Source organism: Acomys russatus, chromosome 3 (genome assembly GCF_903995435.1).
Source record: "Acomys russatus chromosome 3, mAcoRus1.1, whole genome shotgun sequence".
Lineage (NCBI taxonomy): Eukaryota > Metazoa > Chordata > Mammalia > Rodentia > Muridae > Acomys > Acomys russatus.
In genome coordinates this window covers 50,311,753-50,335,683 of record NC_067139.1, presented here as the reverse complement: position 1 = coordinate 50,335,683, position 23,931 = coordinate 50,311,753, and the positions used below count along the sequence as shown (strand labels likewise).

The 23,931-nt window shown below is 39.9% G+C and overlaps 1 protein-coding gene across 1 annotated transcript in view; it reads right to left on the bottom strand.

Moving 5' to 3' along the window:
* Positions 1 to 6,389: 6,389 nt before the first annotated feature.
* Positions 6,390 to 23,931, bottom strand: part of Ngly1 (N-glycanase 1) — a 48,957-nt gene continuing 31,415 nt past the window's right edge. The window contains exons 8-12 of the mRNA XM_051140065.1: positions 23,131 to 23,241; positions 19,204 to 19,368; positions 15,945 to 16,130; positions 7,175 to 7,352; positions 6,390 to 6,842 (exon numbers count right to left, since the gene is read on the bottom strand). Of these exons, the coding sequence (XP_050996022.1) occupies positions 6,667 to 6,842; positions 7,175 to 7,352; positions 15,945 to 16,130; positions 19,204 to 19,368; positions 23,131 to 23,241 (816 nt within the window). The 3' untranslated portion in view covers positions 6,390 to 6,666. The remainder of the gene's footprint in view (positions 6,843 to 7,174; positions 7,353 to 15,944; positions 16,131 to 19,203; positions 19,369 to 23,130; positions 23,242 to 23,931) is intronic.

Below are 23,931 nucleotides of genomic sequence, written 5' to 3'. Positions count from 1 at the left end.
GAAGGACTCTGGACTTCAGAGAGGTCACCTGATGAAAATGACTGAAGAGAAGGCTGGCTAGTCACTGCAGCCATCAGTTACTGGTTCCCATTGACAATATGTAATGGTGTGCTGCTGTTTGCCTACAGATAATTTATCTCGTATTTTTGAATAAAGGCATTTGTACATTCCTGATCCTGGGTGCAAGAGCCATATGCTAGTGTACTGCTTTCAACTCAAATCACCGAGGCATTTGTACTGTTCCGTTACAGTCAGGGTTGTAGCGCTGTGACACCACAGGAGAAGTTCAGAAGCAGCTGGGTACAAAGTAGAAAAGTATCCATTTATGTGACAACCTTTATGTAATAGAATTGTGTTTAAAGTTCTAAAACAAAGTGAACCAACCAACCAAAAAAAGAATATATATGCAAACATATTGGTCTGGAGTGACTGGCAGGAGATGTCACTAAAGCTGGGTGGAGATTGGAGTGTGGAGGGGTCTTGTCCTCGAGGAGGTTTTTCCAGATAGGAAGTATGGGTCTTATAGATACGTAACCACCACAGGTCATTTCTCAATATGCATCCAAAACCTGGATTTTATGTTAAATATGAGCTGGGCAGTGGTGGCACACACCTTTAATCCCAGCACTTAGGAGGCAGAGGTGGGTAGATCTCTGTGATTTCAAGGCCAGCCTACTCTACAGATCGAATTCTGGAACAGCCAGGGCTACACAAAGAAACCCTGTCTCCAAAAACTAAAACAAACCACACCAAACTGAAGAAAACAAAACCAACAACAACCAAACCAAAAATTTCAGTTAAAAAAGATTGGAGACAAACCACCATTGTGAATTGTTGTGCACCATGCTAGAAAAGAGGAAGAATCTCTTAAATAGAAAGTTCGGGGTGGGGGTGGGGAATATGAAGTTGGAAGTGGTGGCACAGATCTACAAAAGTAAGATCCTGAAACATCTGAAGCTTAAGCAGAAGGGTCCAGAATTCAAGGCTAGCCTGGGCTACTATTGAGATCCTGTCTCAAACCCCAACAAAACAAAACAGAAAGGCAAGGTCTTACAGTAGTTTATAATAGTGAATTGGGAAGAGAGGTGGGTTTTGCTTACCTTTTCAAAAAAAGAAAAAAAATGGAAGAAATACATTGGAACACACATGGCTACCCCGGAAGGTGGGGCGGTGAGAAGGCACTGGTAGAAGCAAGTTTCTCGGCATTCAGCTGGAACATTTTGGAACTATGTAAATGTTTTATGTAAGAAAAAGCTACTCCAGGGAAAGAAGGAACATCCTAGAGAAAATGAACCTTCACCGATGAGGCAGGGGGTCTTCCAAGTGGCCTTTGCCCACTTAATGCTAGTGGCATTTGCCTGTGGCAAAGCTCAAGCTGAAGGCCATGTCCCCCACTGGCATTGTCCCACAGCCTGCCACCATTGGGGACAGGGTCTGAGGAAGCCTACAGAATGAATTGTAACACCCCAGCTAGTTACTAATATGGTCAGGTTGCTCCCTAACCACAAATATAGCAAACATTTAATGAAAAACCAGTAACGTGGGAGAATTGTGATGAACAAGGCACTGGGATGCAGAGAAAGCTTACTCTGCAAGAGGAGAGGGAGCACTAGAAAGCTCCAATTTGTACTTCCAAGGGCAGAGAAGGCATTGCCATTACCAGGTGACAGGCAGACAAGCAAGAAACCAACTGTAAGGAGCCAGACATTAAACACAAATATCCAAGCAACGAACTCATGCAACAGACAGAAGTGACGGTGTAGGTGTGCACACCCGAAAATCTGAATGGACTCTTAGTATTAGCCTGCAATCTTATTAAGAAACACTCGTCAACAGGAAACTAAACAGAAAGGAAAACTAGCTAAGGAGAATGGAATGTGAAAGTGTAGCTGCAGTGAGTGGCATCTGTAAACCAACCTCAGGAGGCAAGGTGGAAATGTAAATTAAAACTAGACTTTTTTCATACGCCAGAATCATAAACATAGCACTGCTATTTTAGTTATCTCTTGCTGCACAATAAAATCGTTCCATGTGCCTTAAGCCGTTCTTGAGGCTCTGGCACATGGTAGGGATGCAGCAGTCCTGGTCCTGGGTGAGGCAGCTCGGACCTGGGCAGCATGCTTGGGGGAAGCTGCAGTCTCACAGCCACTCTGAAACGGCTAGTTGGTGCTAGCTATTGGAGTGGGGCTTCCTCTCCTTTTCTTAAGATGGCTAGATGTTCCCAGTGTCACAGAGATGAACTTTTCCAGAGTTGGCAATCAAAGACAGCTAAGGCCGTTAATGACAAACCTCAGAAGGCCACAAGCATACTTCCATCAGCTGACTGGACACAAGAGCCAGCTCTAATTTTGTATGGAAGGGGAACAAAACAGAGCACGGGACTGAGGAGGCCGGAACACTGGCTGGCTGCCATCACTGCAAGTCAGCTTTTGCAAAATTTGCAAAAAAGGGGAAGACCCAGCTTTCCGTCAACACCATTGCTAAGTGTGTAGCCACCAAAATATTAAATGCATGTATCTGTGCACATATTCCATGTGAGATATTCATTCTACATACTCATGGTAGCAATAAAAAGAGGGAAAACAAAAATCTGTAAATAAAGGGACATGTATCAATCACAAAATACTATGCTGTAGAAATGAGATTAACGATTGGAAGTAGACAGATTTCTATAACCGTGCTGAGAAAGCTGGCAGAAAGAGGCTGCACGTGCATTTTCGATAGAGAAAAGCGATGTATGTGAACACCCTGACAGCCCACAGAAAGCCCCGAGAACAGCACATCAGGAACCTTGTCCCTCCCTTCTGAAAACAGTGTTGTAGAGCTGGGGGTGAAGGCTGCATTTTTTTATTTCCAGGACCACACTGTTTGAATTTTTTTTTTTTTTTGCTAAAATAACTTTAATAATGTAAACATTTGAAAACTGATAAGCTAGCTTGAGTAGCAACCTACAGTGTATTTCATTCAGTGACGTCTTGCTAGGTCTTCCAGAGTTGTTTAGCTTTCCTGAACTCCTTCCGGCTGACTTAAGAATTTCCTGTTAATTAAACTTTGCAGATTTCTAAATGTCTTGAGAAAACTAAGAGGCCAGGCATGGTGGTTCTTCCTGTAATCCTAGCACTTGGGAGGCTGAAGCAGGAGAACTGTCCTAAGTTTGAGGCCAGTGTGGGCTACAGAGACACTATCTCAAAACAAAGGCTTGGGAGGACAGAGTAAATCAAAATAGATAGTTAGGATTGACACTTGTTGAGCAATTTAGCTTCTACTTAGCTTTTTAGTTTGAGATCTATAAATTGGGGTGAAGACACTAACTCCCATCTAATGTTGTTAAAATAAAGCAGTTTTGGCAAATCTAGAGGAAACATCTATGTGTAATAAATCAGCTGCAATTTGTATTGGCTTAGTCTTCATTTCTCTCAAAAGTATTTAAGGAAGGCATGCTAGAATCTCTTAGTTTATGACATTTTCTCAGAGCATAAAAAAAAAAAAAAAAAAACCATAACATCACAACTTCTACTATTAAAGACTCTCAGAATCTGGAATAGTTTATAGTCACTGGCTCTGAGAACACTGTTGTGAAAGTATCCTAGAAGGTCCATAAAATGGTATCCACAAACTCCTGAGTCTTACATTTCAGGAAGAAGGGGACAGGACGGAATCTTGCCTGTACTGCCATTTACTGAACTGTTTGGATAGGTCCTTTTAACATTTTTGGTCTTGAGGGTTTGTGTGTGTGTGTGTGTGTGTGTGTGTGTGTGTGTGTGTGTAAAATGAGAAAGAAGTCTGAGCTAAATTATTGCTAATCTTCTGGACCTCAAAATTCCATGACAAGGTGAATGTTGTTACAGGATATCTGATGATTGTTCATAGAAAACCTAATTGTTAGCAAGATATAAGAGCCTAAATAGATACTGCATTTGTCAGCTGCAGTTAGGTGTGTTCTGAAGAGATGCAGTTGAGTGTTCCTCTAAAAGTCTCTGTAGATAAGAATGCTAAAGAATGGAAAGTTCCTGCCTATTTTAAGGCAAGTTGCTTGGATGAGGTCTTGTGGCCTTTGCTCTATGACCCAAGGTAAAGTCCTCTCACCTACCCCCCTATGAAAGTGAATTGGTTCAGCCCCTACCCACTTTGCTTGGAGTGCTCCCCTCCCTCATGGTGACATGGTTCAGCCTGCCAAGGGTGTAGGGGAAGAGCTAGAGACTTCGTTTGATAGAGCTCTAGAGCTCTCTTTTGGGCTTGGAAAAGCCTTTTTGGAGGAGCTCTGGGTAAGAGATAGAGATCTTCTCTTTGGGCTTGCAGGAACAACAGAGAAGCTTCTGGAAAAACACAGGTAATACAAAATTCTAGGAAAGAAAGCCCTCTCGGATTTGGAGGAGCTCAAGAGAAAGGTAGACTAACTAGATAGAATGACTGATAGAGATTTCTAAAGAGCCAGTTTTAGTTGTAGAATCAGGCTTGTAAACATATTTTGTACACAGTTCAAAAAACAAAGTTACCTTGCTAAACTGGCAGGTTTTTACCTTACTTTAGGCCTCCCGCATCTTTACTGGTATAAATACTGGATAATTTAAACAGTTATAAAATGTTCCCTGGGTGTCTCTCATTCAGAGGCACATATTCCCTTGTAAGTTGATCAAAGTATCAGATAGCCTACTGGCCTTGAGGACACCATCTTTAACAAAGCACCAAGACTAAACAACACAGCAGCAGAAGCAGTTTCATTGGAACTGGGTGGCAGATTTACAGGACATGAACAATAATGAGCACAGGGGCAGGTGGCTCAGCTATCAGAAGCACAGGACAGGACCTCCCAGGCATTCTGCAGCCACACAGAGGTGTTTGCGGGTGGGAACTCAACTTCTCTATGTGGCGCGCTATGAGTACCTGGCTATCAGCTAGGCTCTCCTATTACCATCCCACTCACACAGTTTACCAGTTCCCTTATAGTTTACTATGGAACTTCACATACTATTGAGAATCTTCTCAGTTTTCTATACCAACCCTCAACTTTTAAATAAAATGTTTATTAGCATTTATTAGACACTCCACACCTTAAAAATTCACATGGAAGACATTTAAATCTGGAAGCTTGGGTACATCTAAAGCACCTCCCTAGGGTATGCAAGGCCCTGGGTTCAATCTCCAAATGTCTAATTGCCCCTTCTCCTCAAATTAGAATGTGTTCTTTCAGAAGATTAAGGAGAAACAGTTGTTTCAACAGGTCTAGAACCATGTTTCTGACAGAAGTGCTGTAAACCTTGAGGTTTCCTCAATCTCAGGGTTGACCAATGAGTCCCAACTGAGCTGATTGTCTCACCACACCATTAGCTGGTGTCTCTCCAGCTTTAGGTACTTGGCCATTTAGGCTACTATAAATAATTCCAAGTCTACAAATAGTTCAATAATACTATAAATAATTCAAGAGTTCCAGAAAATTACATTCAAGACATAGCAACAAGTTCAGATACATAAACTACTTAAAGATTAAACAAGGCAAATTATTTTTTGAGACAGGGTCTCATGTAGCCAAGCATAGCTTTGTATTCTTTCTTGATCCTACTTTATTCAGTTTATCTTTTTTTTTTTAAAGACATGGTTATGCTAGAAGATATTTATAAGAAAAAAGAGAAATACAATGGGAAAGATGAAGTTTAATTACAATTTTTACTCCCCCACCCGCCCCCGCCGAGACAGGATTTCTCTGTGTAGCCTTGGCTGTCTTGGACTCACTTTGCTCACAAGGTGGCCTTGAACTCACAGCAATTCACCTGCCTCTGCCTCCCGAGTCCTGGGATTAAAGGCATGAGATACCATGCCCATACTCTTTCACTCTATAAGACTAAGATTTTTATTGATTTGGTATTAAGTCCTATAGCTAGAAACAGATCCATGCAACTTAAACTACAGTGGTCTATTCTACAGTATATCAAGGCATAAGTCAAACATGTACCTTCTGTTTAACGGCTTCATATCTCATTCCTATCACTTAACTTTGTCGTACAATATAGTTTCAAAGCCAAGAATATTTTATTCAATGAGGTAGCTTATGACTCAAAGGTAAAGAACATCCAAGTTCCCATACATTAGAGAATTTGCAATGCATCTTTGAATTTAAGCTGTTAGTGATAAATGTTTTCATAACTGGTGTATACTGATGTAGTTTTCAATGTTCACCAGGAAAGCCTGTTTTTAGACAAGGTAAGCACTGAAAAGGTGTAAAGCAAAATAATCCATTTTATTTTTTAACTGTCCATATATTTACAATAATAAAATTCTTCATGCATCATATAACCCAAGAGATACTTGACTTTGATAGTTCTTCAAAATTAAGAATGTTTGGAAAATCTAATCAGAAAATGTTTAGTAACTAGTAGCCCCAGATTTTATCACAGTCATGAACAGCATTTAATCATGAACACCATCATTTTCTTTTACAAATATCTTGTGCCAAATTCTAGTCACAGGAAGAAGTGAGTATTTAATTGAAAATCTCTTATGGTCTACACTGTGAAGATATACTTTAATGAAGATTACATGATGTATATCCAGTAAAAGAAACCTGTTGGACAGGGTGAACTGCCAACCAGACACACACTGAGTTAATACACTTTTGGAGGCCATGGCAGGTCCTTGATTAGGGCCAGCTTTTCCCTGAAGTTCAGGCTTTCAGAGGTCACTGAAATTTATAATTATCTCCAAGCCATTTTCTCCATGGTCATCTAAGCTTTGTCTAAACAGCTGGGTATGTTGCCAAGCAACGCCTCCATCTCCTCTGCTTAACTCTGCTTCCAATGTAACTTCTGTGGCACCAGAAAAATCATTATAGGAACGAAGATTTTTATCTGTTGGAGGGGGGGGAAAAAGAATTTACACTTGAGTTTTTGTAATCTGAAAAGCATAGAGAGACATTTCAAAGGCACCTCTTATAGGACTGAAAATCAACCCTTAAATACATTACATATATATATTTATCTTCTTTCTATATTTGTTTACACACACACACACACACACACACACACACACACACATCCTCAACAACCCAATTCAAAATTACATCAAATAAAATATTATCAGCTATATGTGCTACTCTTTGGTACATGTCAATTAAATACATGCAGCCCACAAGTGGCAGGCCAACAGGCACTTCCTGATAAACACTCTGGTTGGCACCTACCTCCCAGCAGGCTGACTTGGGCTGTATCACAACGCAGTCTCCACCTCACTGATCCAGTCTCAAAGCTTTGGCTACTTGTTCTGACGGAAACGTTATCTATTTTTAGGCCAGCCGACCCACACTCAAACTTCCAGGAAATATAAGCGAAAGATGATCCTTCTTTTCGGGCCAAATACACCTAGAAAGTCAGGACAAGTGAGAGAATTTTTCAGAAGAAATCAAACTGTAAAAAACTAAATTTAGAGTCTTATCATTGTAGGATACCTTGAGCCAACAATAATTAAAAATGAAATTTTCTCCACTAAAAAGATTCTTACTGCTATCATTTTTCTTGCCATTAGCAACTTCTCCTGCAGCATCTTTTTGTATGTAGGAAGTTATGACAGTGCGTATCCCCCAAACTATAGTCTGCTTAGAAGCTCACTATTTAAGGCAAGCATTGAGAGTAACAATGCTGGACATGACCTGCCCTTCCAGAGACTGACACCCGTGACTCACCTCTTCAGCTGGGCTTTTCATACTTGCCTGTGGTGTGGCCACAGCCTTGCAGTGGGCATGGCACAGCTCAGGCACCACTAAGGGCTGCAGAAGCAACATACAGGCTGCCTTTCCAGTGCACTCTCCCTCCCACTTTAAAACAGCCATAGCTTAAGGCACTCGGGTCTACTGGCTGTTTCCAGTATATCGCTGTCACAAGCAGCTTTCCATGTGTGTCATGAACCTGAGCCATGTCCCTGCGTCCTCTGTAGGCTAACTCCTCAGTTGGCCTGACTCTAGGAATCTCACTGTTATGCACTTGTCTGTACTCTTGTAATACCTCTGTATGTCTGTTTGAAAAAGACCCCTTTCTCAGTATGCTGCACTGGCCATGCAGTATAACATCTGCTGTTCCTGCTCTGCCTAACCCTGTTCCATTAGAACCACTCTCATCAGATTTGAGTTCTTATGTACCACTCCTCCAGTCTATTATGTGCCTCAGATATCAGAATCTTGCCTTAAATCTGTCAACTTCCAAGGTCCTTCAAGATTTCATCATGCCTGACCTGGCCAAACTTTCCTTACTTCAATGTAATTATCTCTTGTGTTTTTGTCTAAGGAAACCACATCAAAGGGACACTAGGGTATGGGCTCTGGATTGGGGTGTGTGAGTTAAAAGTAATTATATAATATACACAGATGGGCAGATATTCAAATTAGACTGGTTCACTTAGAAACACAACTGACACTCTTTAGATGTGGGGCAAATGGTTGAAAGGACCATATGAAACACACATACTATGGAACTATCTACTGTATGTACTATTTTGTACTCTAGTCTCTATCATCAGGTAAAAATAACCACTACTAGCATCTTCCTCACTTTATTTTTCTCATATGGACTTGTTTTTGCTAGACTGATTAAAACCTAGATCTACTTGGGAAGAGGGAATCTTAATTGAGAAAATTATCCTTCCTGAATACTGCAAATGGAAGTAGAATATAAACAAAAATATGTGATTCTATAGCCCTTAGTTCATATTCGACAACATACTTAAGGTTTACATTAACATGCAAGGGGCTGAAAACAACACTTACCAGTAGGAAATGTTGCTGAGTGTAAGATGAGACAGTGGTACTAACACTGTATGTTTATAGAGAAAAATACGACAGAGCTGTGGCTAATGATGAAAAATTTATTCTACAACAAAGTGTCTGGAAAATGAAGCTGCATTCAGGGCACATTATAGATGAGGCATGACTGGGATATGGTGAATACAAAACTCAATTATAGAATCAGTCTCAGAACCAGATACTCCAGGCTACCAGTGGTTACAACTATGATAGGACTGAAACTGACATATATAAACACAGCACCTGTTAGTTAAACAAACAAACAAAAAACGAAACCCACTAGAAAAATCAAGTATCAAGAAATATCTCTGGCCTTAAATATATCTCACCTGAAAAGCAGAGAAGCAGTTCACTTTTTAGCAATTTAAGTTCATTGTATGAAAAATATGAATGCTAGATAATTTCATTTGTTAAAAAGGGGGTGGGACACTTTCAGCTAAAGCTACAAAACAAACTGGTTAGAAAACATATACATGATTAGATGGTGTGGGAGGGCCTGTGCTCAGACATGTAGTCCTTTGTTGTGTAAGAACAAACAGAAGTAGCTGTGAGGAACAAGCTAGTGAGCAGCACCCTCCATGGGTGCTCTAGAGTTCCTGCTGACTTCCCTCAGATGGACTACAAAGAAGTAAGATAAAATACCCTTTCCTCCCCAAGCTGTCCTGGCAATGTTTTATCACAGCAATAGAAACCCTAGTGAGGACAATACTCATTATTTTGTTTTTCGTCTTTTTAAAATTTTTAAATATTTTCTATTATTTTATTAATTTTTCATTTTTATGTTTGTATTTTCATTTTCTTTCTTTCCTTTTTTTTTTTTTTGGTTTTTCAAGATAGGGTTTCTCTGTGTAGCCTTGGCTGTCCTGGAGTCACTTTGCACTTTGTAGACGAGGCTGGCCTTGAGCTCACAGTGATCTACCTGCCTCTGACACCCGAATGCTGGGATTAAGGGCGTGAGCCACTCACCATGCCTGGCTCATTTTTAATTTAATTTTATATTATTTTTATTTTTACAGTTTTGCTTATTTTTTTTGAAATGTTATCAGAGTTAGAAATTAGAGATACTGTATCTACTGAACAGTCTTGCTCTAAGAAGATGGCCTTAGGGGCTGGAGAGATGGCGCAGGTATTAAAGACTGTCTTGTTCTTACAGAGGACCTGAATTTCATTCTTAGCACTGCCATGAGGTGGCTCACAACCTCCTGTATCTCTAGCTGCAGATCTGACTCCCTTTTTTGGCCTCACTGCCACAGGAGCCTCTACTTGCCTACCTAGACACATACACATAATTTAAAAAATAATAAGTCCTTAAAAAAAAAAAAAAGGAAGAGGCAGAGACTGGCAGATCTCTGCATTTAAGGCCAGTTGAATCTCCACAGCAAGTTTTAGGCCAACCATAGCTAGACAGTGAAACCCTGCCTCAAAACAAACTTCCCTCCCCCAGCCTAGACACCTACAGTCACCTATTGCTTTCTGTTTATAAGCTTGGTTGTATGGAGCTGTTGAGTGTTCCACTCCAGTCAGGACAATCTCACTATAACACCCTCTCTGGTGCTCAACATTTCCTATTTTACGTTCTTCTTATAGCTACCTATGAGGAGAACCTGGGACTCTGTGATGGCACCGTGTGCCCTGGGAGTCACTGGTCTCAATCATTTTAAACTCCTGGCTCTCCATTTCAGGATCAGTCACAGCTTGAACACCCCTTTAAGGCAGCGGCTACTAAAGGCTGTCACGTAGGGCAGACGAGTCAGATGAAGGGGCTACCAGAAGAAGGACAGCTGGAAAGAAGTAGGTCTAGGAGAAAGCAGTGAAGAAGAAATAGACATTTATGTCTCGGTATACATTTCTAAGTACACCCAGAGTATTTTTGGAGCTCATTAGTCATGTTTCCCCTAAACTACAAGCATAAAGCATAATCATTTAAAGTCAAGTTAACTTCAAATTACTAGATTACTTTAAGAACTACCTTGATTTACTGAGAGGGTCTGGGTCACAACTGTAGCTTTTAGTGTATCCTAAAGGTTTTAAAACCTGCTGAACATGCCTTGAAAGAACTACTTGGTTATACGTTTAATTTTTTCTTAGTCTTAAAGGTAGTAGCTATTAAAACCATAGAAACTTAAGATACATTAGGGTTCATATTTTTAATTCATCAATGCCTAAAAAACCCTCACACACCCTGTGAGCAAATAAAAGGCATTTATGCTAAAGTAATATAATATGGACACAAACTAGAACCTATTTATATTAATAATTCCTATATTTTTTCATATAATATATTCTGTCCATAATATTTTTACCCAATTAAATGACGAAATGATACTTTTAGACATGGTAAGAATATTTAGTTTGGTAACTTGAAATGCACTAAAATAATAGGATTTATATAAAGACTTTTGATTATGGTAATACTTGTGAATAATAAACACCAACAGGACAAGTAATTCTAGCCTATTTAGGAAGGAAAACATTTTTAAGCTCACAAATATCTAGTTGTCTAGTTGTTTGTTTCTTTTGTTTTTGGAGACAGGGTTTCTCTGTGTAGTTCTGGCTGGCCTCGAACTCACAGAGATCCACCTGCCTCTGCCTCCTGAGTGCTGGGATTAAACACATGAGCCACCAGGCCTGGCTGTCTAGTATTTTTTTTTTTTTTTTTTTTTTAATAATTGTTGATTTTTAAAGATTTTTTACTTTTAAAATTCTGTGTGTGTGTGTGTGTGTGTGTGTGTGTGTGTGTGTGTGTGTGTGTTGACAGAGGCCAGAAGTGGGATTTGGGTCCCCTGGAGCTAGAGTTACAGGTGAGCCACCTGGTATAGATGCTGGGAACCGAGTTTGCATCCTCTACAAGACTACTATATGTTCCTAACCTCTGAGCATTCTTTCCAGCTCCTGGAAGGTTGTTTTTAACTTCCTAACTCACAGACCAGTTTTTCCTTACTAGGTTTTTATTTTTATTTTTTTTGAGACAGGGTTTCTTTGTGTAGCCTTGGCTATCTTGGACTCACTTTGTAGCTTTGTAGACCAGGCTAGCCTCACACTCAGAGATTTGCCTGCCTCTGCCTCCCTGAGTGCTGATTACAGGTGTGAGCTGCTGCACCCGGCTGGGTTTTTTAATTTATAGGTTTCAGTTACTTGTACAGATTTGTATGTACTCTAGGGTCTACAGAGGAGATAAGAGCTGTTGTCTGGCTTTAGCAGAAATGCTGGGGAAATCAGAAACCATTGAACTTTTCTCTGGCAACCAATCCCAGCCCTTTTTAGCATCTGCATACAGATCAATGCATCTACAGACTGTGTGTGAGATGTACGAGTCAGGAAATGCACAAAAGGAACTAGCTTCAGGGCAGAAACATTTGCTTGTCTGCCTCCTTGAGTGTTTATGAAGAATGAAAAGGTCCTTGTTAGGCACGCTGTGGTTGCTGTGTTGCGCTGCTGTGACTTCCTGGAGTCTGGCTTTTAGTGATGGCTGAAGTACTTCTTCAGCTTGGACTGCTGAGGTCCACTCTAAGTTCCTCATTCACCCCACAGACACCCAGAAGAGCAAGTCTATGCTTACACACAGTTGCTGAGTAACTGTGAACGCAAGGTGCACGGTACATAGTGAAAGGAATCTACAGGAGGCAAAATGTATTCAGTTCACTGTGACTGGACATTAAAGCAAGTTCTGAGGACAAGATGTCAGTCAGAGCCTAGTGTGGTGGCACATGCCTTTAATCCCAGCACTCAAGAGGCAGAGGCAGGCGGATCGCTGTGAGTTCGAGGCCAGCCTGGTCTACAAAGCAAGTGCAGGATAGCCAAGGTTACACAGAGAAACCCTGTCTCAAAAACACCAAAAAAAAAAAAAAAAGTCAGTCAGAAGGAAAATAAAGGAGGTTCTGAGGAAAAGGCAGAGGGATAGGACAGTTGCAAAGCACAGCACAGATGACGCTGGACAAACAGCAAGGATGACTTCTGAGGAGCAACTGAAATGCAGCAAGCAGTTCTCCGGCATAGAGTAGAGTACATGCTTATTACTAGGGACCATGCAGATGTGGGGGACGAGCTAGGCTGCCATTCGCCTTGATTTTAAAGGTGGGGTGCTATCACTTGCCTTCCAAAGAGTGGACTAGTCTTCTTGGTTCAACTTGTATGTTTTTTTCAATTCAAAAATTACTGAACAATGTATTGGAAACTAGAAACCTCAGTAAGTCTGTATGGCCCTTACAGGTCAGAGTCTCTACTACTGGGAGAACAGGTTGCGTGTTATTTGATGTGTGGGATGTCACTGAACTTTAAAGGAGTGCTGGGAATTGGCCTATTACATAAGAGAGCTGGAAAACAACTAAAGATGGTTACTGTCTCTAAATGGGAGCGATGAGGTTTAATGATAATTGCTCCTCTGTCCTCTCTTTTCCCCTCCTTTCTCTTCTCCTCTCTTTTCCACTCCTCCTCTGTCTCTTCTTCCCTCTCTCCCTCCAATTCTTCCCTTCCTCCTCTCTCCAAGATTCTAGTATTGATTTAACACTAAATCCTATAGCTAGAAACTGATTCATTCAACAAAATGTTGTGCCTTATTCTAGTCTAAATCAAACCAGGTCTCACACAGGCATATCCACTTTCTGTTTAAAGGCCTTTGCAACTCATTCACATCATTACTCCTCATACAATGTGCCCTTTCTGAGTACAATGTTCTATTTTGATCCGTGCATCAAAACAGGCCATGTATGCCTGCTGTTTTGATGAACACCTACTCATCTTTCAGTGTCCAGCTCAAATACTGCCTGTTCTGTGGAGATCTGCCCAACTCCCACAGCCAGCTAATTACCTCAGCGTTTCCATAGCAATGCACTGATATCCTTATTATAGCACTCTGCATGGTGGTTAAGATGGCTGTTTATGTTTTCTCGGTTAGACGGTGAGAGAAGGAATTTGTATTCATTCATATAGCTGAGAACAGACCTGGATACAACAGGCACTCAGCAAATATCTGCAGATGAACACACGAGTGGAGAAGACAAAGAAGTGTGCCAGAGCTGCCCTGCTTCTCAGCGCACTGCGCCTTCTGCCACACATCATCGTTTCCTCCACAATTATTTTCCCTAGCAACACAGCTGGCAAGGGAGAAACATGAGCTTTTTTCAGTTTCGCAAGTATAGACTAGTCCCTGAGCAGGGAAAACTTCTATTCCATTCTGCTTTCCTATTTAGTAAATTTTAGGCTAAGGACACTTTTCCAGAAGCTGCCCTTCTACCAACTACAGAATCATTACAGACATGCACATTCTAAGTTTTTGTTTTGTTTTTCTTTTTCAAGACTGGGCTTCTTTGTGTAGCTCTGGATGTTCTGGAACTCATTCTGTAGACAAGACTGATCTCAAACTCATAGAGATCCTCCTGCCTCTGTCTCCTGAGTGCTGGGATTAAAGGTGTGTGCCATCATCACTCAGAGAAATTGTAAGTTTTATGTTTTGTTTTTATGCATTTCTTCAGCTAAGTAAAAATACTGAAAAATTACAAGTTTAATAATCCCATAGCCTATTTGTGGTTCAGTAAAAAGGACCCACACTTTATCATTAAATGCAATTATTTATTTTTAAAGGTTGCTTTTGTGTGTATGTGTATGTGTGAGTGTATGCATACATGTGAGTGTGGGTGCCTGTGTACGAATGTGGTCAATCTCTTCTTTCATGCTCTATTTCTTTTGAAGCCAGGTTGCTCTCTGAACCTGGGCTCATTGTTTCTTAGTTAGGTTGGAAACTAGGAAGCCCTAAAAATATACTCCAGTTTCTGCCCAACTCAAAGATGGAGTTATAGGTATGTGTGGGTTGTCTAGCTTGTTTCATGGGTGTTGAGATCATGATTGCATAGCAAGTGCTTTCCAGCCCCCATTTGGTATGATTTAAACTGAACCTTGTAATAGTGTAGTACTAGCTAAGTATAGAAAGAAAAGTTCCCAAGTGAATCTAAGAAAGAAAGCAGACCTTAGCTGTCTCTTTTTCTACTGTATGGTAGATGCTCATGAACATGCACCTTTATTCTATGACTTACTTTTTTGATCTAACCAATGTATTACAAGTGAACAATGCCCCCTTTAAATATTTTTGTATGTTAAATTTTAAAGCTCCCTATGAGCTAACTAATCCCTATGGGGTAGCTTTCAATAATACAGTCAAGGGCATGAGGCAGCAAGATGGCTATATGGACAAAGGCACCTGCCAAGCAAGTCTGCTGACCTGTGTTCTCTCTGAAACCCATATAAAGGTGAGAGGAGAGAATAAATTCCATAAAGTAATTCTTTGACCTTCACACATTTGCCATGGCATATGTGCCCACCCTCTGCCGTCCAACATTACTAATGAAAAACACAGTATTATCTGTTGTTGCCATGTGGGTAACACAGATTACTTATGGTGGTTCCAAGCTCTTACTCCTCATGGGTACCATGACAATAGTGTGCAATCCAGTATGTATAAGTGAATGAGCAAAGTGCAGCCTTCATTTCTTTAACTTTTTAGGGCACCAACAGGGAATAACCAATACTTGTGCTCAAATACTCACATCCTAATGACATTTGTGAGATAGTTTCTGAACATCGGGCTAAATCCATTAAACTCCCTAGCACCAGTATTTAGTAGGCTGGCAATATGATTATGAAGGAATTAAATGGTATCACTTTTACATAGTTATACAATAGACAGTCATGAGAGTTGTTGGCTACTTGATTCCTTTTTCTGGTAAAAGAACTAAAACTCAGACAGTAATTAAGAACACTTGTTGCTCTGCAGAGAATTGGGGTTCAATTTCCAGCACCCACACTGTGGTTCACATCCATCCCAAAACTCTAGTTCCAGGTGAGCAGACGCCCTCCTCTGACTTCCGTGGGTATCAAGCATGTACATAGTGTACACACATACATACAAGCAAAGATGTACAAGTCTCGTGAAACATTTAAAAAGTATTACATTTGAACCCTGAAGAAAGTGGGTATTTCTATGACATAGCTCACAAGTCTATAGTGCATTTCTGATTAAATACTGGGAACATGATTTCCTGTTCCCATTTAAAGAATTAGCCAAACAACATCAGTTTCACATTATATACAGTTGGAAAATTAAGGCACTCTACATATCTGATTAAACAATGACACAAATACTAAACAGTTTCATGCATTAAATTACCATGTTCCAGTCTGTCTCAACTTTTCTGAATATGGATTCCATTTTCCACACACCATTCTCCCATCCAGAAATGATTGCACTGTTGTCTGAGACTCGTATGTAACGGTCCTTCACAATATCATAACGGAGGTGAAACTGCTTAGAAATCTTCTCATTTTCAGAAGGAATGAACAGAGTTTCCTTTCTCTTAAAAAAAAAAAGTAGAAACTGAATATTCAACATTATGAAAATGAAACAAAAAGAGATGCTACATACAGTAGTAGGAGATCCACTCATATTGAAAAGGAAAAATGTATCACACCAGGGAAAAGTCAAAAAACATTTTACATCTTGCATGTAATGAGTACAATATGGAAACAACACAAGGCATTTCTAGAGAAGAAGTGTGATTTAAGAATTGATTTTCACCATGTACTGTGGTGCTTTGACTGAGAATGGGTCCCATAGACTCGTATGTTTGAATACTTGATCTCTTTTGGTGAAACTATTTGGGAAGAATTAGCCTTGTTGGAGATGTGTCATGTGATCAGGCTTTGTAGTCCTCACAGAGTTCTCTGCTCCCTGTTTGGGAATCCAGATGTGAGCTCTCAACTGCTGCTTCAGTGCAATACCTATCTGCTGCTGCTGCCCTACTCCCCTCCGTGATGGTGCTAGACTCCTTTCCTTCTGGAACTAAATGTCCAAACAAACCTTTTCTTCTGTAAGTTATCTTGGTCATGATGGTTTTACCCCAGCAATAGAAAACTCACACATCTACCTAAACTCATTCATTTCTTTCTCATGTCTATTCTTCCACCTTCATGTGTGACGCTAACACTAAATGTCACTACCAGATTTGCACCCTCAACTTTTCTATCCATGCTCTACACAGACAACAGTGATCTCAAAGCATGAAGTAGGAACCGGGCATGGTGGCACATGTGCACCGTTAATCCCAGCATTCTGGAGGCAGAGGCAGGCGGATCTCTGTGAATTCAAAGCCAGCCTGGTCTCCAAAATGAGTTTAGAACAGCCACGGCTGTTACACAGAGAAACCCTGTCTTGAAAAACCAAACCAAACATCTAAACAAACAAAAAACCAGAAGGCAAAAACACCCACACTGAGAATCATCAGTTTTAGCCTTGGCTGTCCTGAATTTGCTTGTGATATACCACTTATGATTTCATTGGGACAGTGAGCTACACTTTTTCATTAAGCTCCAGGCTCTTGATATTAAAATCTGTAAAAAAAAAAAAAAAAAAAAAAAAAAAAAATCCTCCCTATGTACAAGAAGCAATGAACAGTATAAAATTATTTAACACAAACGTATGTGTGCGTGTGTGTATCACTGTCAATGTTTTAAGATAGTAACACTAAGTGGGGTGTAGTGGAGCAAACTGATGCAGGAGAATACAAGTTTTGGGCCAACCTGAACTACACTGTAAGACTTTATCTTGAAAAAAGAAAAACGGAGAGTCTGTTATCGGTCTATATATGAAAGAGAGTGTAATTCTCTAATAGAACATATATTGTGCTGTCAAAAGTTGAATATAAGTTATTATTTTTTAGGAATTTGATTTTAATAAGTTTTATTTTAACATTCTCTCTCTTCCTATCTTCTTCCTTCCTCTATCCCTCTTCCTCTCCCTCTTTTGGTGGTACTGAGGACTCAGCACCTTGAGAATCTGTGGCATAAATTTCTACAACCTACATTCTCTTGTTTCATCAAAGATATTTTAGAATGCTAATACAAACCAAGGGGAAATATTTGGAATGATTACCAATTGTCAAAATGAAAAGTAATATGCACTGAATGTAGCATGTATGCAAAGAAGCAAAGCAACATGTAATAAGATTAATATTTCATTAAAAATTGAGATCAGGTTGGTCTCAGGCTTGGGATCCTCCTGTTACAGTCTCACGGGGCTGGAACAACAGGCACGTGCCACCATTCCTTTCTGGAAACAGCATCAGCAATATTTCTTCTTGCTCCAAATGACTGTGAGATTAAGATCCAAATATTTTTAGGGTTAACATTTCCCTATGCTCACTTTTAGAACACCCATTTGTAAAGTGGGAGTCAGTGGTTTCTTTTTAAATCCATGGCGCTAAGATGGTCTCCGGCAACTGAGACAGTCTCAAAGTTTTCAAAAAGGGGAAAACAAGCTCATTCTATGACCCAGTTCATATTTTTAAAGTTTAATCAGTGAACACCCATGTAAGAGGAAGCACACTCACCCCAAAGAAAAGGAATCAAGGCCTAAATAATATCCATGATTTCAGCTGAGCACAGCTGTGAGTGAAATGAGCTCCCTTTGATGGCTTCATCTAGATTCAGATTCCTAACTTGCACTGTGTCAGCAATGATTGGAACTATTTGTTGAGCTTGGCTGTTGTAATTCTACAGCTAAACCAACATTCCTAACAGCCTGTCACAGATGACGGATAAACTAAAAAGCAAACACAAAATTTATTGGGGATAATTCACTCTGTTGGGACCTATGAAAAATGAGTGACAACAATGGCATATTTAGATAAAAGTGACATCAAAGTTTAATTTGTTCGGAATTGTTGAGTTGTCTGGTGACAATCTGTAATGGGTCATTTTCCTTTCAAGCATTTTTCATTATGTAGCTTCTTAGATTATATGTCTGCTGAATAGACCAGCAATGCTATTTGAAGCTCCCAAGGGCAGAGGGGATCCAGTGCCCTATGTCTCAGTGCTCATTGCAGAACAATGCACATGGGCTTTCCCCGGGTCTACACTGGTGCCTTTAGCTATACAAGTCAGCTCCAATTTTATTCATCCAATTTCCAGACTAAATGTGTCTTAAGAGCACTTCCTTCAGTACTGAGGACTGAACCCAGGGCCTCACACATGCTTGGCAAGTGCTTTCCTGCTGAGCTTCACTCTCATCCTTCTTTTCCCTTTCATGCTGATAAAAGTTTCACTGTGTGGCCACACAGAACTTGCAACTTTCCTGCTGGGAAAACATCTAGGGATACAGGTGGGTACTAACAGGAATGGCTGCATAAGAACTCTTACAGACTAAATAAAGAAGAGTTTGAAAGCCTTGACCACTAAAGCAACAAATTATTAGAAATGCATCTAATTTTACTTTTAGATCAAAGAGAAAATGAGATGTAAATCTTGTTTCATATTATAACTGTCCCTATCTCACACTCATAAAACCTTGAAGAAGAGAGTTGTTTTGATTTTCTATCAGCTTGGATTTTAGACAGCAGAGTGCAACTTGGCCTGCTTGCTAGAACACGTACCTCTAGACCCGTCTCACCTCGGGCCACTCTCCACGCCAGTGACCCAGACACTCTTCCACCAAGTTCTCCCGGTCGGGGGGTTTTGGGAGATATAAATTCAACGAGCTCCACAATTATCCTCTGGAGAAGCTCTTTCCTTCTGTTCTCTGACAATGATAGCTGCCTCTGTAATTAATGTTTAAAATCAGGGTTTAGGAAAGTACAGAAGTCTAGTTTCAAGCAAAATAATGTATTTTCAGAGATCTTGAAAGAAGTAATCAAGTATATTTCCACACCACTTAGAAAATTCAAAACTATGAGAAACTTAATTTTATATATTTTGAGAAACCATTTAGCACCTATTTTCAAATGTCCATGAATTGGATTACTATAGCTTTAAAATGGGAGGGAGCACCTTCTGTCCTGGTTTGTGACAGACTAGCTTGTGTTATGCCCACGGCTTTGCTAAGAAAAGCTATGAAAATGTTTGCACATGTGCACACACATGCACACAGAGGGGGTGAGGGACAGTGAATGGGTACATAAAATAGGAAGCTACCAAGGAGACAGGATGAGAGAGAATTCCAAGGGGAAAATGAACTAATGTGAAGAAGCATATTGTACCCCTTTCCCCTCCCGGGGATTTGCCAGTTAGGAAACAGTATGAGAAGAGGCTGAGAAACCAGGAACAAGCTGTGAGCTAAATTTCTGAGAAGCAAGGCAGAATTCCTAGCAGAGTCAAAGGCAGAGAAACCAAAGCAAATACAAAATGTCCCAGCCAGGTTCTTCAGATTTCCAGATTAGAGGGTCTCTCAAAAGCTCCTCGTGGGACTTAAAGGTGAGTCTGTAGACTGAGACCTTACCACACATGTCAGTCAAGAGTCAGGTTAAGATGATCAGCTTCATTTTTATTGCCAGGCACAGCAACAAAACTGCATGCATACATACATACATACATAATACATATATATATATATATATAGCCCTTTAGTAATATTTTATATATTTTATATATATATACAATAGCCCTTCTATCTCAGGTCCCTAGTTCTCTTATAACCATTCAATGCCTTACTTTAGACATTTTCATAATGAGTCTGTGGGTGTGTACACACACACATACACACACACACACACACACGTCTGCACACAAATACAAGTGCATTATTATGTTCAAGATACAGTCGGAAAATTCAACAATACATGCTTTGTTTCTTCAGCTGGGGTCTCACTATGTAGTTCAGATTAGACTAAAATTCACTGTCCTACTTCATTCAGCCTCTCAACGGCTAGAACCGCCACAATTCTAAACACTCACTATCTAGCCCAGCAGTAATACATTGTGTGCACATGTGTGTGTTCAGCATGTGAGTTCATTCATCTCTGTGTCTGTGTGTGTGGTGTGTGTGCATGTCTGGAAGTCAGAGGCTAACATTACATCTCTTCCTCTATCTTTTTCCATCTTACTTTAGAGACAGGATCTCTAATTAAGCTGCATCTCACCATCTGCACCTGACTAGCTGGCCAGAGGCCCCTGGGATCTACCTGTGTGTAGCTGCTAAGCGCTGGGGTTACAGGTACAAGCTACCACTTTTGTAGTTTACATGGTTCTGGGAATCTGAGCTTAGATCCTCAGGTTTATGCAGCAAGCACTTTACCTACGGAGCTATTTCCCAAGCCCACAAACACACATTTATTTTTAAATTTATTTTTAAGTTATTATTAACTACACACTACTTTATGCAAACACTATGGATATTGAAATGTTTTATTAGCTCGGCTGTGGTGGCACATGCCTTTAATCCCAGGCAGATCTCTGTAAGTTCAAGGCCAGCCTGGTCTACAGAGTGAGTTTCAGGCAGCCAAGGCTACACAGAGACACCCTGTGTCAAAAAAAAAAAAAAAAAAGGAAGTGAACATTGAGAAGGAATGTGACTTTTAAAATATAACACCCTGTAGTACTTAAATGAACTATCCAAATTTTCTATAAAGACACTGGGTAGAAAGATGTTACTACTTTAGGAATTTCAGTGGTGGCAAGTACAGTTGGTAAGTTGTTTGCCTAGGCTCCCTAAGGCCCTGGGTTCTATCCTTGGGACTACATAAAACCTGGGGGTGGCAACTAGTCAAGTTGCAGAGAAAGGACACTGCAGAGTTCTCAGCACTCAATGGGAGAGCTATACCACATCCCTTCCCTCAAGGCTTGGAGATCACTGAACAAGAGGGGGCAGAAAGTTTGTAAGAGCCAACTGTGGCTGACTGAGTATCAGCAGAGTGTTTTCCAGACACAGCAGGGAAGCTTCACAGATAAAACTCACAGTAATGACAGTATGCACAAGACCTGCTGTACAAGCTCACCGCTGACAACATCCCAGCATGAGGTAGGGAGGTGAGCATGAAGTCCCACCATTAGCTAAGGGGCTATTGGCAGTTGCTGGGACAAAGAAAGTCAGTTTTCCTTAAGAGTGTGACTACTGCTGTAGATCAAGCTCCAGGCCAGGCCTCACATCCATGCGGTGGACACCATGCGGGAGAGACTGCATTGGGCAAATGAGCATTTGGGAGCTGCTCCACCATTTTGCACAGCTGCAATGGAGAGGCAGAGTCCCAGGGACATCACCTCCTGATGTGACTTCTCATATTTGTCATTGCTATATTCTTCCTATATCTAGCACAGTGTGATTAGGAGACCCTCACTGCCTACAGTCCAGTGTGACTGCATCTCGGAAGACAACCCACTCATTTGGGCAATCTTCCTGCAGACAAATATGAAGATTAACTTCCATAAAATACTATTGTTTAGATGAATTAATGATTTTACAGAATTCCTGATTTGACTTACATAGTTTTAGAAAGTTAAGATGTTTTTGTCAGTGGCTCTAATGTAGACAATCTCGATGAATAGTTTGACATTCAGAAAGCCACACTTTTAGCAGCTGAGCTAGGGACTCTCTGAGGCTAGGGAGCAAGAACAACGGCCCGAATCAGCGCCGGCTGACACGACTCTCTTACGCTGCACTAACGATCAGGGTGATTATTAATTTCTTGTGCTCATTTTTTTGCCCTCAGCTTTCTGATATGAGTTAATAAAAATTATTACTGATTAGATGTGCAAAGTAGAAATGGCTGATTGTTTTTTATATAAAAGTTTAGATTTGTCATTCTTTTAAGATTTTTTTCATAAGATTACTTTTTTTTTTTTTTTTTTTTTTTAAAAGATTTATTTATTTATTATGTATACAATGCACATCAGATCACATTATAGATGGTTGTGAGCCACCATGTGGTTGCTGGGAATTGAACTCATGACCTCTGGAAGAGCAGTCAGTGCTCTTAACCACTGAGCCATCTCTCCAGGCCCCATAAGATTACTTTTTAACGTAAGTAATAAAATGATTTATTCTTTCTTTGGAACTGCAAATTGCAGTCTGCAAGTAAGAGCAACTGGCTGAGAAAATTACTTTGCTTACTTACACTTTGTTAATATATAACAAGTTGCTTAGTTACAAATGCATGTGGATTCTTGGGGAATAATTTATTTCTCATATTTGTTTTTCACGCATAATATGTAAAACATTTAATCATCTGAAGGTATTGGGGGACATGTTTTTTTTCTATGTATATTCATTGTAATTGTTCACTTAAAAATAGAATGAAATCACATTGTGATTTTTGTACTACTTGAAAGATTTTCTGGGATATATAAGTTATGGGAGAAAAAATAAAATCATTGGAGCTAACTCTTTGGAGTTTAGTCCATCCATTTAATATGTATGTGTGCGTAAAAGTAGTTTTTAAAAACTAGGTGTGATGTTGCACATATTATCCCAGCACTTGAGGTCAAGGTTACATGAAACCTTACCTCCATAAGTAAATACAGAGTTAGAACTGGTTATTCCTGATGCTATGTAAAATGTCAAATGTCCCCTTTAAAATGACACCACATACCTGCTTATTAAGCCTATTAATAGTTTCTCGAAGTAACTCTTCTTTAACCTTGGTCCTCCTGGATATCACCTCGTCATGCTTACACGAGTATCGCCAAGTGACATCTACTACCTGGAACCAATTACAGAACACAACTATGTACAAAATCACACTGGTCCTTTATTTTATATATATATATATCTGTAATGCAAGGAACTCTTACATATAACTCAGAAAAATATCACCCTTTGTTATAATTTAAAAACCAGAGTTGAGGGTATTACTCAATTAAAAAAAAAAGCTGAGCATGATAGGTTATCAGCCTAACCCAGCACTCAGGAGGCTGAGCCAGGATCATTAGCTTAATGCTGACTCAGCTGTCAAAGTAAAACGAAATGAAAGGGAAAGACATTGATGAAAATATGCTTTAATTTTTTCAACATAATATACTGATAAATAAAAGGATAGTTTTGGAATATTAGTTTAATAGGTTAAAGCTGCTTCCACTGCAGAATTAACCGAACAAAACTTTAGCCTCATTACTGTATTATTACAGATCTGATTTCTGACAGGACAAGTGAAGGAAAAGTCCAATCTTCCCCATCAACCATGCCAGAACAGCTCATTATCTAGATACTCAAAATAACCTCAAGAAACTAAAACTGAAAAAGATCCAAAAAGAAAACAAGGCAAAATCATTGTTGTGAGGAAGACAAAATTTTCTTAGATATATGGAAAGCAAAATCTGTAAGAGAGCATTCTAAACTTGACTTGTGATTTCTTCTTTAGAACACAACAGGCAAAGTTTTACAACACATAATT